Below are 15,986 nucleotides of genomic sequence, written 5' to 3'. Positions count from 1 at the left end.
TGCTGTGTCCAGTATGCTGTGTCCAGTATGCTGTGTCCAGTAGAAGTAGATGCTTACTTCCGTAGCAATATTGCAACAGTAGAATGAATTTGCTTCATGATGCCAATTTCCTCCAAAGAATATGATAGAGTGTGTGCATCTCAGAGTGATACCCAAGATGCACCAAGCTCACGAGGAGGTACAGGTGATGCCTCTGCCTTGTCCTCGTGTGTTTGAGTGTTTGTGTTTGAGTATAGAGTACAATGGATTGCCTCAGATATTTCTGGGGGGGATAAGGGGAGGTTTCACCCTGAGCTTATTGTCCTGGCACGCTGCTCTGTCACACTGTTGTGAAACAGAGACTCTGAGTTACTGTACATCTGCAAATGGAAAAACCATGTCTTCTCCCCCACTCCCTGTTTGACCCTTTAGCTTAGTGAATAACCTCAACATCACCAAACAGCTGCTCTTTCACAACTGCAGCTCTCTAAACTTAGTTTCACCATCTTCCTGATTCCACAGGCAAACTACCCAGGCGACCTTGATATCTCAAGCATTCATGTCTGTTATCCAACCAAGCCCAATGATTGGTTGCTTCCAACTGCATTCACCCCTCATCAGTTTGTCAAGCGTATAACTCGTGTGAGAGAGTCAATCTCAGTCAGCACAGAGGTAAATGAACCAGGGCCATGCTTTATGACAAACTCAACAGCCTGAACAGAACAGAATGCCTGAGTGTGATAAAGAAAGCCATTGGTGAAAGCCAAACAGTGTTATCCTGTCTAGCATGTCAGTGGTTTAGCTGCAGTGTGCACAGCAGTAATCCTTCATTGGGCTGGCAGAGTGTGATCCCACTGCCAAGCTGTTATTTCATTCATCTGAGAAAACAATATTGTTAAGTCAATGAAAGTCAGTAGGCTATTACCAATGAGTTCATTTCCTTGGAAACAAGATGATGATGAGAGTTCTCATTCAGGTTTAATGCAACTGGATCCATTTATTTCATATGTCTACATTTATATCTAGGAATATAATGTATTTTTCACTTTCCCATTCTAACACAATGGAAATAACAACCATTACTGAACATTGATTTGTTTTTCATTATAAAATGTGAACACATTATCACTCTTCAGCTATACCTCAGCTATGGCTGATTACAAATGATTGCAGTCTGTCTTAAGTGCCAAATGCCTCCATTGACAAAGCATTATTTGCAGAACAATTTACTGCAAACCCTGTATAGGAACACGTCTGCACAGTCATCAACAGATCTATTGCAGTACAGTACATACCCTGAGCATTGACTTTACCTGACAACAGACACTGACTACATATTCTCATCTGTCAGCAGATCTATACGGATATCTGAATGCGTGTGTACATTTGTGTGAAGAGACGCACTGTCTTTCTCTCTCTGTTTGTGTGTGTGTGTGTGTGTGTGTGTGTGTGTGTGTGTGTGTGTGTGTGTGTGTGTGTGTGTGTGTGTGTGTGTGTGTGTGTGTGTGTGTGTGTCTTTGTGGGTGCATTTGCGTGTGTACCCCAATCTATCAGTTCTTCTGTCTGAGTATTTGGGTGTATTGAGAGGCATAGGATTGCCTGCTCTGCTGAGCCTCTATCTCTATCTCTGACTCATACTCCTCCTCTTCATCCTCCTCCTCCTCTACAACCCTCTGGCGCTGCAGGATGCTGCTACGGGACTGTGAACAAGAGATGGGTTAAAGACTTGGAACAGTCTTGTAAAGGAAACTAAATATGTCTGTCCGTACAGGACAGTAATGACTGTTAACCTTATCAGTGTATGTTTCTCTCTTTCATTCATTATTATGGGGGTCTATGTTTTTGTCTGTAATGCTAGCAGCAGATGCAATCTTACCTTCTTGGCTGATTCAGCAGTGTGTTTGAGGCTGGAGCCCAGGGTGGGACTAGGCTGGTGGGCCATAGAGGAGGGCAGCAGGGTCTGGTTGTCCAGAGGGCCGTCAGACACCCTGATCCTCCCAGTGAACAGCTGTAGAGACCGGGGAGATGATCAGCCCTGTAGCTCCATAACTGGAACTCTCACCTCTCAGTCATGCTGTCCAGGTTCTGGAAGGTGTGTGTGTGTCTCTAACCTCCAGGTCTTTGTCTATGTCCATGCTGTCCAGGTTCTGGAAGGTGTGTGTGTGTCTAACCTCTAGGTCCTTGTCTATGTCCATGCTGTCCAGGTTCTGGAAGGTGTGTGTGTCTAACCTCTAGGTCCTTGTCTATGTCCATGCTGTCCAGGTTCTGGAAGGTGTGTGTGTGTGTCTCTAACCTCCAGGTCCTTGTCTATGTCCATGCTGTCCAGGTTCTGGAAGGTGTGTGTGTGTGTCTCTAACCTCCAGGTCCTTGTCTATGTCCATGCTGTCCAGGTTCTGGAAGCTGTGTGTGTCTCTAACCTCCAGGTCCTTGTCTATGTCCATGCTGTCCAGGTTCTGGAAGGTGTGTGTGTCTCTAACCTCCAGGTCCTTGTCTATGTCCATGCTGTCCAGGTTCTGGAAGGTGTGTGTGTCTCTAACCTCCAGGTCCTTGTCTATGTCCATGCTGTCCAGGTTCTGGAAGGTGTGTGTGTGTGTCTCTAACCTCCAGGTCCTTGTCTATGTCCATGCTGTCCAGGTTCTGGAAGGTGTGTGTGTAGACCTCAAGAGCCTTGGCATGGAACACCATCTCCACTGTGATGAAGTCTGTGAAGATCCTCTGGAAGAAGACCTAGTATTATTGTCACTGTAAGAGGATGGACATGCCTGAGTATGACTGGAACACGTGCGAGTGAGTGAGTCTGTGTGTGTGTTGTGGTTTAAGACCAACCTTGATGTCCTCCAGTTTCTGTCTCTGGAAGTCACTGATTGTCTCCTCCAGTTGTCTGGTGCTGCGGTGAGCATCGTTGGTCGCCTTCTGAGCATTCACCTCTGCCTGACAATCAAACAGCAAAGGAATACTACAACTGTACTAGAAACTTGAAAGAGATTCTTTTTTTATGACAGCTACCAAAACCTCTGGAACCACATAGCAAGATCTCATCAATGGTCAGATATCTGCATCGTTGCAGTGTTGAAGGTGTTGTTGATGTGACAGGGGGAGGTTCCAGAGAAATCATGTTACCTGTGACTGAAAACATTGGATAAGGTATTGAAGCATGACTAGAATAGAACATCTACATTTCTAAAACATCTCAGAGACCAGGTTCGCTGATCTGAACCTGTCACTCAAAGTACCACTCATAGAGTAAATATGGCTGACAAACAATTGTTTGTCACAGGCAATACGTCATATTTTTCAATTCTGTGTCTTGACATAAGGATTGTTGACGTAAATACTATAATCATGCTGGAATTATGCCACTCTTGTAGAGTTATATGCAGATATGAATAGACTGGGAGAAAGGATACAATTCTTTGTCTATCAGAGGGATTCTTCTGTTGGAGTTTCTCCAGTTTCTGCAGCTCTTTCAGCGCTCTGTCCCGATCAGCATTGAACCTCTTCAGATCTGCCTGTATGTCAGAGATATGACCAGTCCATGAAGCTTCAAACACACGGTCTCAGAAAAGACTGCCTATTCATTCACTGCCCTTGTTCTGCCATGAGAGGCTGCGAAGAGTGTGTGAAGTGACAATGAGAGAGAGACAGAGAGAGAGAGAAAGAGACAAAGATTGTGTGTGTGTGTGTGTGTGTGTGTGTGTGTGTGTGTGTGTGTGTGTGTGTGTGTGTGTGTGTGTGTGTGTGTGTGTGTGTGTGTGTGTGTGTGCATGAGGGATCTGTATTTTGTCTGGTAATTACTGTATGAAATCTACAGTGTGTTTGTTTCCATGTGTGAGGACTTACTCTCTTGTTTTCAACAATATCTCCGTAGGATTTGAGGGGAGTGACGACTTTGGTCTCCAGCCTCTCTACCTGTTAGGGGTAGACACAGTAAACAGACTTTCATCTTCAAAACAACAGTATTTCAAGGTGTGAGAAACAAATTGTCATATTTTTGTTAAGTAAAAATGGCTCGGAACCAACACTGTCTTTGCACACTATATACAGTGTGCAAAGACAGTGTTGTCGTATTCCTAGATGTTGTAGTATTCCTAGATGTTGTAGTATTCCTAGATGTTGTAGTATTCCTAGATGTTGTAGTATTCCTAGATGTTGTAGTATTCCTAGATGTTGTCGTATTCCTAGATGTTGTCGTATTCCTAGATGTTGTAGTATTCCTAGATGTTGTAGTATTCCTAGATGTTGTAGTATTCCTAGATGTTGTAGTATTCCTAGATGTTGTAGTATTCCTAGATGTTGTAGTATTCCTAGATGTTGTAGTATTCCTAGATGTTGTAGTATTCCTAGATGTTGTAGTATTCCTAGATGTTGTAGTATTCCTAGATGTTGTAGTATTCCTAGATGTTGTAGTATTCCTAGATGTTGTAGTATTCCTAGATGTTGTAGTATTCCTAGATGTTGTAGTATTCCTAGATGTTGTAGTATTCCTAGATGTTGTAGTATTCCTAGATGTTGTAGTATTCCTAGATGTTGTAGTATTCCTAGATGTTGTAGTATTCCTAGATGTTGTAGTATTCCTAGATGTTGTAGTATTCCTAGATGTTGTAGTATTCCTAGATGTTGTAGTATTCCTAGATGTTGTAGTATTCCTAGATGTTGTAGTATTCCTAGATGTTGTAGTATTCCTAGATGTTGTAGTATTCCTAGATGTTGTAGTATTCCTAGATGTTGTAGTATTCCTAGATGTTGTAGTATTCCTAGATGTTGTAGTATTCCTAGATGTTGTAGTATTCCTAGATGTTGTAGTATTCCTAGATGTTGTAGTATTCCTAGATGTTGTAGTATTCCTAGATGTTGTAGTATTCCTAGATGTTGTAGTATTCCTAGATGTTGTAGTATTCCTAGATGTTGTAGTATTCCTAGATGTTGTAGTATTCCTAGATGTTGTAGTATTCCTAGATGTTGTAGTATTCCTAGATGTTGTCGTATTCCTAGATGTTGTCGTATTCCTAGATGTTGTCGTATTCCTAGATGTTGTCGTATTCCTAGATGTTGTAGTATTCCTAGATGTTGTAGTATTCCTAGATGTTGTAGTATTCCTAGATGTTGTAGTATTCCTAGATGTTGTAGTATTCCTAGATGTTGTAGTATTCCTAGATGTTGTAGTATTCCTAGATGTTGTCGTATTCCTAGATGTTGTAGTATTCCTAGATGTTGTAGTATTCCTAGATGTTGTAGTATTCCTAGATGTTGTAGTATTCCTAGATGTTGTAGTATTCCTAGATGTTGTAGTATTCCTAGATGTTGTAGTATTCCTAGATGTTGTAGTATTCCTAGATGTTGTAGTATTCCTAGATGTTGTAGTATTCCTAGATGTTGTAGTATTCCTAGATGTTGTAGTATTCCTAGATGTTGTAGTATTCCTAGATGTTGTAGTATTCCTAGATGTTGTAGTATTCCTAGATGTTGTAGTATTCCTAGATGTTGTAGTATTCCTAGATGTTGTAGTATTCCTAGATGTTGTAGTATTCCTAGATGTTGTAGTATTCCTAGATGTTGTAGTATTCCTAGATGTTGTAGTATTCCTAGATGTTGTAGTATTCCTAGATGTTGTAGTATTCCTAGATGTTGTCGTATTCCTAGATGTTGTCGTATTCCTAGATGTTGTAGTATTCCTAGATGTTGTAGTATTCCTAGATGTTGTAGTATTCCTAGATGTTGTAGTATTCCTAGATGTTGTAGTATTCCTAGATGTTGTAGTATTCCTAGATGTTGTAGTATTCCTAGATGTTGTAGTATTCCTAGATGTTGTAGTATTCCTAGATGTTGTAGTATTCCTAGATGTTGTAGTATTCCTAGATGTTGTAGTATTCCTAGATGTTGTAGTATTCCTAGATGTTGTAGTATTCCTAGATGTTGTCGTATTCCTAGATGTTGTAGTATTCCTAGATGTTGTAGTATTCCTAGATGTTGTAGTATTCCTAGATGTTGTAGTATTCCTAGATGTTGTCGTATTCCTAGATGTTGTAGTATTCCTAGATGTTGTAGTATTCCTAGATGTTGTAGTATTCCTAGATGTTGTAGTATTCCTAGATGTTGTAGTATTCCTAGATGTTGTAGTATTCCTAGATGTTGTAGTATTCCTAGATGTTGTAGTATTCCTAGATGTTGTAGTATTCCTAGATGTTGTAGTATTCCTAGATGTTGTAGTATTCCTAGATGTTGTAGTATTCCTAGATGTTGTAGTATTCCTAGATGTTGTAGTATTCCTAGATGTTGTAGTATTCCTAGATGTTGTAGTATTCCTAGATGTTGTAGTATTCCTAGATGTTGTAGTATTCCTAGATGTTGTAGTATTCCTTTGGCACTTAAGACTGAGTAACACCCATAATGCCTTTATTTACTGTTATGATGTTTCGTTAACCCTTACACTAACCCAGTAGATGCACCATGGCCACCCACGTCCTCTACCACTAATACCAGTGTTGGGGAAGCTACTCTGAAAATATAGTTTACAAAGCTACCAATTACTACACACTGCACTAAAGCTACCCTGAAGAAAATATAGTTTACTGAACTAACGTTTCTTTGAGAAAGTAGTTCACTACATCCAAACTACTTTGTGATAAATGATCATATCTAAACCTGAAATGTCATAGATTACAAATTGCAATAAAAATCAAATCAACAACAGACCACTCTGGAGCCAGATGAACAGAATTTGTAATTAAGCCTATACACAAAAACACTTTCAAGTGACAATTACGCAAGTCTGATGCTGAAAAATAAAATAAATGATTGCCTACCTTAGCCATATTTTATTGAATTTTTGCAAAAAACGTAGTGTAATTCCAGTAGTTAACTACACTACTAAATGGCAAAAAAAAGAAATGACCTACTGAAAACCCTACCAAGAATATAATTTAGTTCAACTACCACAAAGCTACTGCAAAAGTAAGTTAAATTACTCGTTTAACTAGCCGATATGTAGTTCACTACTCCACAACAGCCCGACCTCTCACCCCTCACCTCAGCCTGGCGGTAGTCCTGCACCATGGCCAGGTCTTCAGCCAGGTTCTTCAGACAGGTACGGAGCTCTGGGTCCTCAGTATTCGAGAAGTCATTGAGCTGTCTGACCAGCATGTCAGCCTGGTCCCTCAGCTTGGCTGTCTTCCTGGTGTAAGAGGCCAGCAGGCTGCAGAACTGACCCAGGTACTTCTCAGCATGGCTCACTGTCAGCTCCATGCTCTTTATCTGTCTGTCTCTGGACAAAAGATGAAGAGTTATGATGGGTTAGGGGTTTCAGCTATAGACCTCCAGGAAGTTTTAGTTTGTGATAAATGCTAGATGAGCCAAATAGCAGTACAAATCCATTTAGCATTATTATATCTGTGAGACAGGTGTGTTTACAAAGGCACACTTACATGAGATAAAGTATTCCCATAGCGCAATCTTCTCCATACATAATCTAGGCCCACTTACCCCTTTAGCCGTGGTTTAAACACATAATCGTGGAATGGCAGTATATAGTGAAACATGACATGGTTAGCTATAGAACTAGTACTGTATCAAACACACACTGCATCAAATGAAGAATCAACCGATTGGCTAGATGTTGACTATGTAGAGCCTGGTCCATGCGAGCATTTCCTGCTACAGTACTGTGGTTTCTTAAAGCAGTATAGCTAAGCAACACAGGTGTTACCAAGTAATATTGGTACATTAAACCATATATGCATGTAACGCGGGCAACTACCTTGAGAAGATGGTGTTCATGTTGGATTTGCTCAAGCGTCACTTCACCTCACTGTTTAGCTGCGTTATTTGCCATAGCCAAGCTCTCGCCTGCCCCAGGTTACCAGCTAGTTTGTTGCTATAGAAACGACAACACGGAAGAGTGAGGTTTTGGGGTGTAAGTGATGGCTATGTCCACATAGTGGCAGCAGCGTCTCATTAGCAACTTAAACCCCGACAGGAGCCGAGACAGGCTTTACAAGGCAGCCTTACAGAAGAATAAAACGTAACCCCATCCCTCAGGTCTATTAAAGAGCGTGGTAAAACTGATGTTTTAAAAACTCACTCTCACCCTTTCTCTCTTTCTCTCTCTGTTCTCTCTCTGACTCACTCGTTCATACACTTCATCACACACACACACACACACACACACACACACACACACACACACACACACACACACATGGTGCTCGCAGAAGGGATTGTAAGAGGTCCAGCCTGTTAACGAGGGGCTGTAAGAGAAGTGTTGAAGAGAGGCCAGCTCTCAACTCTCTCTGGGAAGAATGTGTTGGCATATACAAGGGGCGCCACTCAAATGGAACTTTAATTAATTTACACAAAAACTCAAACAATTCAAAAAACAGACCTCACTGCTGGCAGCTCACAGCTGTAAAGTGTAACACAGCCTCTTCCTACCTGAGAATTAACGTTTTATTGTATGCTGCACTTAATATAGTGTGTGTGTGTGTGTGTGTGTGTGTGTGTGTGTGTGTGTGTGTGTGTGTGTGTGTGTGTGTGTGTGTGTGTGTGTGTGTGTGTGTGTGTGTGTGTGTGTGTGTGTGTGTGTGTGTGTGTCAGTCAGTGGAGGTGGGCTGTGAATAGGGCTTTGATGTAGCCTGCCAAGTTTCCCCTGTGGACAGCAGCTGTTATGATAAACACGCTGTCTAGTAGCAACAGATCCTCCCAAGATGGTTCCACACCCCCTCCTCTCTCTCTGTCTCTCTCTATCTTTCTCTCAACCTCTCCCCTCAGGCTGTAGTTAGTGAAGGGAAATGAAAACAATGCGGCTGCCAGTCCAGCAGCAGAGCCATACCAACCTGAGAAAGACAGACAGAAAGAGGATAGGGGTGAAAGAGACATAGTGTGAACTAAACTCACAGAGAGACAGACAGACGCACACCAGATAATTATCGGATGTCTCTATAAACACCACACAATAGCCACAGGGCTGATGGCTAATTGCGTTCCCCAGAGCAGGTCTGTAGGGCTGACAGAGGAAGGAAGTCCACATGTCACCCAGAGGCAGAATCAAAGAGCAGAGCAGACTCACTTCCTTTGCGACACTCACACTTGCTCACAAAAACACAAAAACACATACACACACACACACACACACACACACACACACACACACACACACACACACACACACACACACACACACACACACACACACACACACACACACACACCACACACACACACACACACACACACACACACACACACACACACACACACACACACACACACACACACACACACACACACACACACAAACTGTAGGTTGGAGTTCCAGTCATATTCATTGAAGCTTCCATTCATTCAGATTTGTATTGATCCTTATATTGTCATCATTAACTCCTATGTGGGAAATGACATCATCCCACTTCCTGTTCTGAAGAGCCAGATTGTCTCATTGTGATGTCACAGCCTAGGAGTGTTATTGAGGAGGTAAGGCGACACAGACGAGGAAAACCAGCTAAATGAACATTTTCCCCCAGGCTGTTACCTCAATCATAAGCTCTGGGTACGACAAGCCAAAACCACAGGCAGCCTTTTTGACTGAGTCAGAAAACGGTATTTTATTGCTGTGGAAGTTGCTATATGAATATGTTGAACGCTATGAGGCAGGAACACTATTACTGAAAAATATGAGGCATGGTCAGACTCTGACTTAGGTTAACCTGTTGCCTAGTGAGAGGATGCCAACCTTAGTGGGATCTACCGGTTGATGAAAGTCATTGGACTAATCACTGTGTGTATGTCTGGGCATGACTCTAACTATACATGGTTACCTCCTACACTCTTAGACAAAAAGGTGCTATCTAGATTCTGAAAAGGTTCTTTGGCTGTCCACATAGGAGAACCCTTTGAAGAACCTTTTTGGTTCCAGGTAGAACCCTTTCCACAGAAGGTTCTATATGAAAACCAAACGGGTTCTACCTGGAACTAAAAAGGGTTCTATCTGGAAACAAAAAGGGTTCTCCTGTGGGGACAGCCGAAGAACCCTTTTGAGTGTAGTCTGGCCCTGGCCTAGCTGACATAGAGGTGTACAAATATCCTTTTTTATTTTCCTCTACTCTGGAAGTGCTGGCCCACAGGCGCCAATGTGTGTGTGTTCCACAGCCAGTGCAGTGGAAAGGTCTGGGATGTAACCCAGGACAGAGTTTCCCGTTGTGAGGGGGTTTTCTCTGTTCGCCAGCAAGGGCTGACCCCTCTCTCATACCTGTGATTAATGCCAGAGCATGCACCTCAGAGGCAGTGTCAACAAACAGCCCCTGTGTGTGTGTGTATGTTTGCATGTGTGTGTGTGCGTGCTTGTGAGCGTGTGTGTATGTGTGTGTGTGTGTGTGTGTGTGTGTGTGTGTGTGTGTGTGTGTGTGTGTGTGTGTGTGTGTGTGTGTGTGTGTGTGTGTGTGTGTGTGTGTGTGTTGTGACTGGGTGGAGGAGGGTTGGTTCATTCATTAGACAGATGCATTCAATTATTCCTTGTCGTGTAGAGTTATAAAGTTTACAGTGTAGAGTTAGAATGTTTACAGTGTAGAGTTATAATGTTTACAGTGTAGAGTTATAAGGTTTACAGTGTAGAGTTAGAAGGTTTACACTGTAGAGTTAGAAGGTTTACAGTGTAGAGTTAAAGGATTTACAGTGTAGAGTTAGAAGATTTACAGTGTAGAGTTAGAAGGTTTACAGTGTAGAGTTATAAGGTTTACAGTGTAGAGTTATAAGGTTTACAGTGTAGAGTTATAAGGTTTACAGTGTAGAGTTATAAGGTTTACAGTGTAGAGTTATAAAGTTTACAGTGTAGAGTTATAAAGTTTACAGTGTAGAGTTATAAAGTTTACAGTGTAGAGTTAGAAGGTTTACCATGTAGAGTTAGAAGGTTTACCATGTAGAGTTAGAAGGTTTACCATGTAGAGTTAGAAGGTTTACAGTGTAGAGTTATAAGGTTTACCATGTAGAGTTAGAAGGTTTACCATGTAGAGTTAGAAGGTTTACCATGTAGAGTTAGAAGGTTTACCATGTAGAGTTAGAAGGTTTACCATGTAGAGTTAGAAGGTTTACCATGTAGAGTTAGAAGGTTTACAGTGTAGAGTTAGAAGGTTTACAGTGTAGAGTTATAAGGTTTACCATGTAGAGTTATAAGGTTTACCATGTAGAGTTATAAGGTTTACCATGTAGAGTTATAAGGTTTACCATGTAGAGTTAGAAGGTTTACAGTGTAGAGTTAGAAGGTTTACCATGTAGAGTTAGAAGGTTTACAGTGTAGAGTTAGAAGGTTTACCATGTAGAGTTAGAAGGTTTACCATGTAGAGTTAGAAGGTTTACAGTGTAGAGTTAGAAGGTTTACAGTGTAGAGTTAGAAGGTTTACCATGTAGAGTTAGAAGGTTTACCATGTAGAGTTAGAAGGTTTACCATGTAGAGTTAGAAGGTTTACCATGTAGAGTTAGAAGGTTTACAGTGTAGAGTTAGAAGGTTTACCATGTAGAGTTAGAAGGTTTACCATGTAGAGTTAGAAGGTTTACAGTGTAGAGTTAGAAGGTTTACCATGTAGAGTTAGAAGGTTTACCATGTAGAGTTAGAAGGTTTACAGTGTAGAGTTAGAAGGTTTACAGTGTAGAGTTAGAAGGTTTACCATGTAGAGTTAGAAGGTTTACCATGTAGAGTTAGAAGGTTTACCATGTAGAGTTAGAAGGTTTACCATGTAGAGTTAGAAGGTTTACCATGTAGAGTTAGAAGGTTTACAATGGGGATATATGAGAGTATGGATGTCTCCTAAGTGGTGGGAGAGAGAGATACTGTAACTGTGTGGGACATTACATTGGCCCACCTTTGCCCCCTCCCTCCCACTGCCCTCCCTCCCAATTTGCCCCCTCCCTCCTCACTGCCCCTCCCTCCCCACTGCCCCTTCCCTCCCCAATTTTCCCCCTCCCTCCCCCCCACTGCCCCTCCCTCCCCACTGCCCCTTCCCTCCCCAATTTGCCCCCTCCCTCCCACTGCCCCCCCTCCCCACTGCCCCCTCCCTCCCCAATTTGCCTCTTCCCTCCCCCACCCTTGTCCCATCATTCATCAGTCGTTGAGCAGATCCATCAGTCTGACTGTCTCCTCACTAGTAGAGCCGGTAGTGGAGTAAAGAACTGATCATTGTGATGAATGGGAGAGAGAACACTATGTGACACTTATTTTCCTTTCTCCCCCAAAAATCTTTCAACCAAAACATGAAACCTGGATGGGATGAGGGGTGGATGGGGGTGAGAGGGGGATGTTAGGGGTGTGGACAGGGGGGTCTGGTGATCGATGGCTGGGACTCTGAGTTGACCCTCACACTGCCCTTCCATGAGTGGGTGGTGTGGGGGTCTCCAGGGATAAGGACACACATACCTCCTAGTGAGAAACAGTAGGAATAAAGGACGAGTAAAGGATGCCTTCTTATGACAGGTATTGTGTTGTAGTGTGTGTGTGCTTGTGTGGGCATGCATGCATGTGTGTGTGTGTGTGTGTGTGTGTGTGTGTGTGCACATACGTGTGTGTTTGTGTGTGTGCATGTGCGCTTTGATGTGCGTGTCCGTGCGCTCGTGTGTATGTACATGTGTATGCCTGTTGATGTGTAAATATAACAGAGAGTACATCGTGACCCTAGCTGGGTTTGGGCCAGTATGCGTGAGAATCCAGGTACAGACATAACTCACCATGTCAGTGTCGTGTAGTAAAAACAGCAGAAAAAGCTGAAGAATTTATGCTGGTCCGAGATCAGTAAAAGCACAAACCGCATTACTGTCACGAGTTAGCGCGGTAGAATAGGAGAGTAGACCAGAGCAGAGTCTGGTCTGAGTGGAAACGGAACAGTTTCTGACAGGCCTGGCCACAACTGACCTATTATGTTACCAGAGACTGAGAGAAACAGACAGAAAGAGAGAGAGAGAGAAAAAGAGAAGGAAAGATAGAGGAGAGAGACAGAGTACATGTTTTGTATTTTTGCATGTGTGCGGGAGTGTGTGCACATGAATGTGTGTATCAGGGTACAGTACATCTCTGAGTGTTCCTGTGTCTGCGAGACATCTTCATATGACAATGTGTAGAATAAATCTGTGTTAGAGAGATAGATAAGGAGGTAGATCTGTCTATGACCTCATATTCTCAGAGAAGGTGACGGAGGGTTCAGAAGTAACCATGGCCACCAGTGTAAACAAAAAGAACAACAGACAAACAAACAACCATTAAAACAAGAACATCCAAACCTAACTCCTCGTTAACACTTCATTAGTGGCTGAGATACAGGAAAGAGAGGAGAGGAAAGAGAGGAGAGGAAAGAGAGGAGGGAAGAAGCGGGAGGACAGGGCAAGGAGAAGGGAGAAGGAGAGAAGAAGGATAAAGAGAGTAGAAGGACAGACAGACAGACAGACAGACAGACAGACAGACAGACAGACAGACAGACAGACAGACAGACAGACAGACAGACAGACAGACAGACAGACAGACAGACAGACAGACAGACAGACAGACAGACAGACAGACAGACAGACAGACAGACAGACAGACAGACAGACAGACAGGCACGCAGGCAGGCAGTGGTGCTGTGCTGCTGTGCAGCGGTGGCTGGCTAAATAAACAGTCCTAATTGGCTGTGGAGCCCCACCAGTCTGGGGTTTCACTGCCTTTCATCCTGGGAAGGCCAACGGGAAGCTGTGGGAGAGCTGAGGTGAGGCACCTTTCTACACAGTCACACACACATGACACACACACACATACACACATATGCACATACACATTGATATTCACACATGCATTCACACACACACATAAAAAGATTCCTCTCTTTTACAGATGTAGGATCTTAATATGAGCCTGTTTGTTACGGAAGGAAAATAATCCTGCAGCAACAGGAAATGTGAATTATTATGTGGATTATAATTAATGGACATTTTGTAGGGTTTGATACATTTAGAAAATTTCAAAGTGAAAATTACAAACTTTAGAAGCATTTTGAAACCTCAAATAAACTACAAGCTTGCATTTCCTGCTATGCTGTACATTCTCAGCATCAGAAGAGTGATCAAATTAAAGCTTTTGCTCCATCTCTCTCTCTTTCTCTCTCTCTCTCTCTCTCTCGCACGCAAGTACACACACACACACACACACACACACATGATCCTACCTTGTGAAACACAACCCTATTTGTCTGCTGAACACATCACTTCCATCAAATCAGTGTTTCCCATTTGATATCTATTACAGCTAATATACAGACAGACAGACAGACAGACAGACAGACAGACAGACAGACAGACAGACAGACAGACAGACAGACAGACAGACAGACAGACAGACAGACAGACAGACAGACAGACAGACAGACAGACAGACAGACAGACAGACAGACAGACAGACAGACAGACAGACAGACAGACAGACAGACAGACAGACAGACAGACAGACAGACAGACAGACAGACAGACAGACAGACAGACAGACAGACAGACAGACAGACAGACAGACAGACAGACAGACAGACAGACAGACAGACAGACAGTATAATGACTTGTTCAGTGTTGAGCGTTTCACTCTGTATTGTGTAGTACAACACACAGGAGAAGATAGCAGTTTGGCCACGGATTCACTTTTTCCGCTGCCATACATTAGAAGCTATGGAGATCAGATGAAGTCATAGCCCCACCTGGACTTTGACTGCATACTGTGTGTTGAGTTTTAGCTTTCACCAAGGTTAGATATATAGCTATGACATGGAATAAACAGGATGTGAAAACATTGGCAGAGGACATCTCAGAGGCAGAGAGATATTTGAACTTGGAGATGTTCTTGAGGACATGGTGGTGAGTGACTGTCATCTACTTCAAGCAGTTTTGGGGGCTGACCAAGGGACAGAGGAGAAGGTTTACATCTCATCCATATGGTTGATAGTACTTATGAAATGACCCTCTTCCCGTCCCTTCATAACCCTCATACTATGGGCTATTTGCCTGTAGTGAAGGTACAACCGTCTACTGATGCTCAGTTGAGCCAGAAAAACAAATGGACCACACCTATAAAGAGCTGCAGATGGACAGTCTGCACAAGAAGAACAGAAGAAGGATAGAGAGGACATGTGATCCCATTGTTTCCATACTCTGGAATGGTGTGGTCCCTTCAGAGAGATAGAAAGAGAGAGAGAGGGAGACATGGAGGCAGAGAGAGACATGGAGAGAGAGACATAGAGAGAGAGAGAGAGAGAGAGCGAGAGAGAGAGAGCGAGAGAGAGAGAGAGAGAGAGAGAGAGAGAGGAGTTTAAACCAGGACCCTGGCCTATGGCCCACAGTGAGAGGAAGAACGGGATTGTGAAAGAGGTCGTTTCGGAGGAGTGCAGAGGAACGGGGGGAGGGAAGGATGAGAGCGGTGCTGCGCTCTAGAGAAACCTACTGCTGTTAGTTTTATCTCTCTGCTTTATAAGCTCGCTTTTATAGGCTCAGCCAGTGGCACTGGCCAGGACTGGGGAAAGGGGAGGAGGAAGGAGAGAGAGTAAGTAAGGAAGGAATGATGCACAGTCTTTTTTATATCATGAATTCATATGGCCTGCTCAGCAGTGTGTCGAATAATATTTACAACAATATCTAAGTACTGTTAGAGTGGGACATAACTCAGCTTCCTCATATCCAGAAGGCTGTAAAACGCACAACACAACTGCTTCCCAACTGTGTCCTCTTAGCCAGCTCCTGGGACTGCATGGTGCACATTATAGTTTAATGACCTTGGCAGCGGGAGGCCGGGAGCTGTAGCGTAGCAAGCTAGCACTAAGAGGCTGAATCTAAAGCAGGCTCTGACCCAGTCACTCTGTCTCTGGGTCTCTCTCTGGATCTCCCAAAGATGTTTGGAGAAGAGGAGGGGAGGGGGATAAGAGGAGAGAAGATGAGAGGAGAGAGGAGGGGAGGGGGGATAAGAGGAGCGAAGATGAGAGGAGAGAGGGGATAAGAGGAGAGAAGATGAGAGAGGAGGGGAG

At 43.1% G+C, this 15,986-nt stretch overlaps 1 protein-coding gene across 1 annotated transcript; it reads right to left on the bottom strand.

Annotated features, from left to right (window-relative positions):
• Window positions 1–950: 950 nt before the first annotated feature.
• On the bottom strand, window positions 951–7,849 carry LOC106587442 (CBY1-interacting BAR domain-containing protein 2). The gene is made up of 9 exons (XM_045708819.2): window positions 7,733–7,849; window positions 7,006–7,240; window positions 3,820–3,888; window positions 3,387–3,488; window positions 3,100–3,105; window positions 2,806–2,910; window positions 2,581–2,694; window positions 1,856–1,987; window positions 951–1,679 (listed from the first exon to the last, which is right to left on the bottom strand). The coding sequence occupies exons 1-9, from the start codon at window positions 7,750–7,752 to the stop codon at window positions 1,530–1,532; spliced, it is 933 nt and encodes a 310-aa protein (XP_045564775.2). The 5' UTR covers window positions 7,753–7,849; the 3' UTR covers window positions 951–1,529.
• Between the last annotated feature and the right edge of the window lie 8,137 nt (window positions 7,850–15,986).

This window comes from Salmo salar, chromosome 26 (assembly GCF_965601325.2).
Source record: "Salmo salar chromosome 26, fSalSal1, whole genome shotgun sequence".
Taxonomy (NCBI): Eukaryota; Metazoa; Chordata; class Actinopteri; order Salmoniformes; family Salmonidae; genus Salmo; species Salmo salar.
This window is presented reverse-complemented; position numbering and strand designations above follow the sequence as displayed.

Excerpts from the sequence above, each read along its gene's own strand:
- LOC106587442 (XM_045708819.2), bottom strand. The coding sequence starts at position 7,752 with ATGAACACCATCTTCTCAAG. Across the intron at positions 3,489-3,819 it reads ATATTGTTGAAAACAAGAGA|GCAGATCTGAAGAGGTTCAA; the intron begins GTAAGTCCTCAC and ends TCTGACATACAG. Across the intron at positions 1,988-2,580 it reads ACATAGACAAGGACCTGGAG|CTGTTCACTGGGAGGATCAG; the intron begins GTTAGAGACACA and ends CGGTCTCTACAG.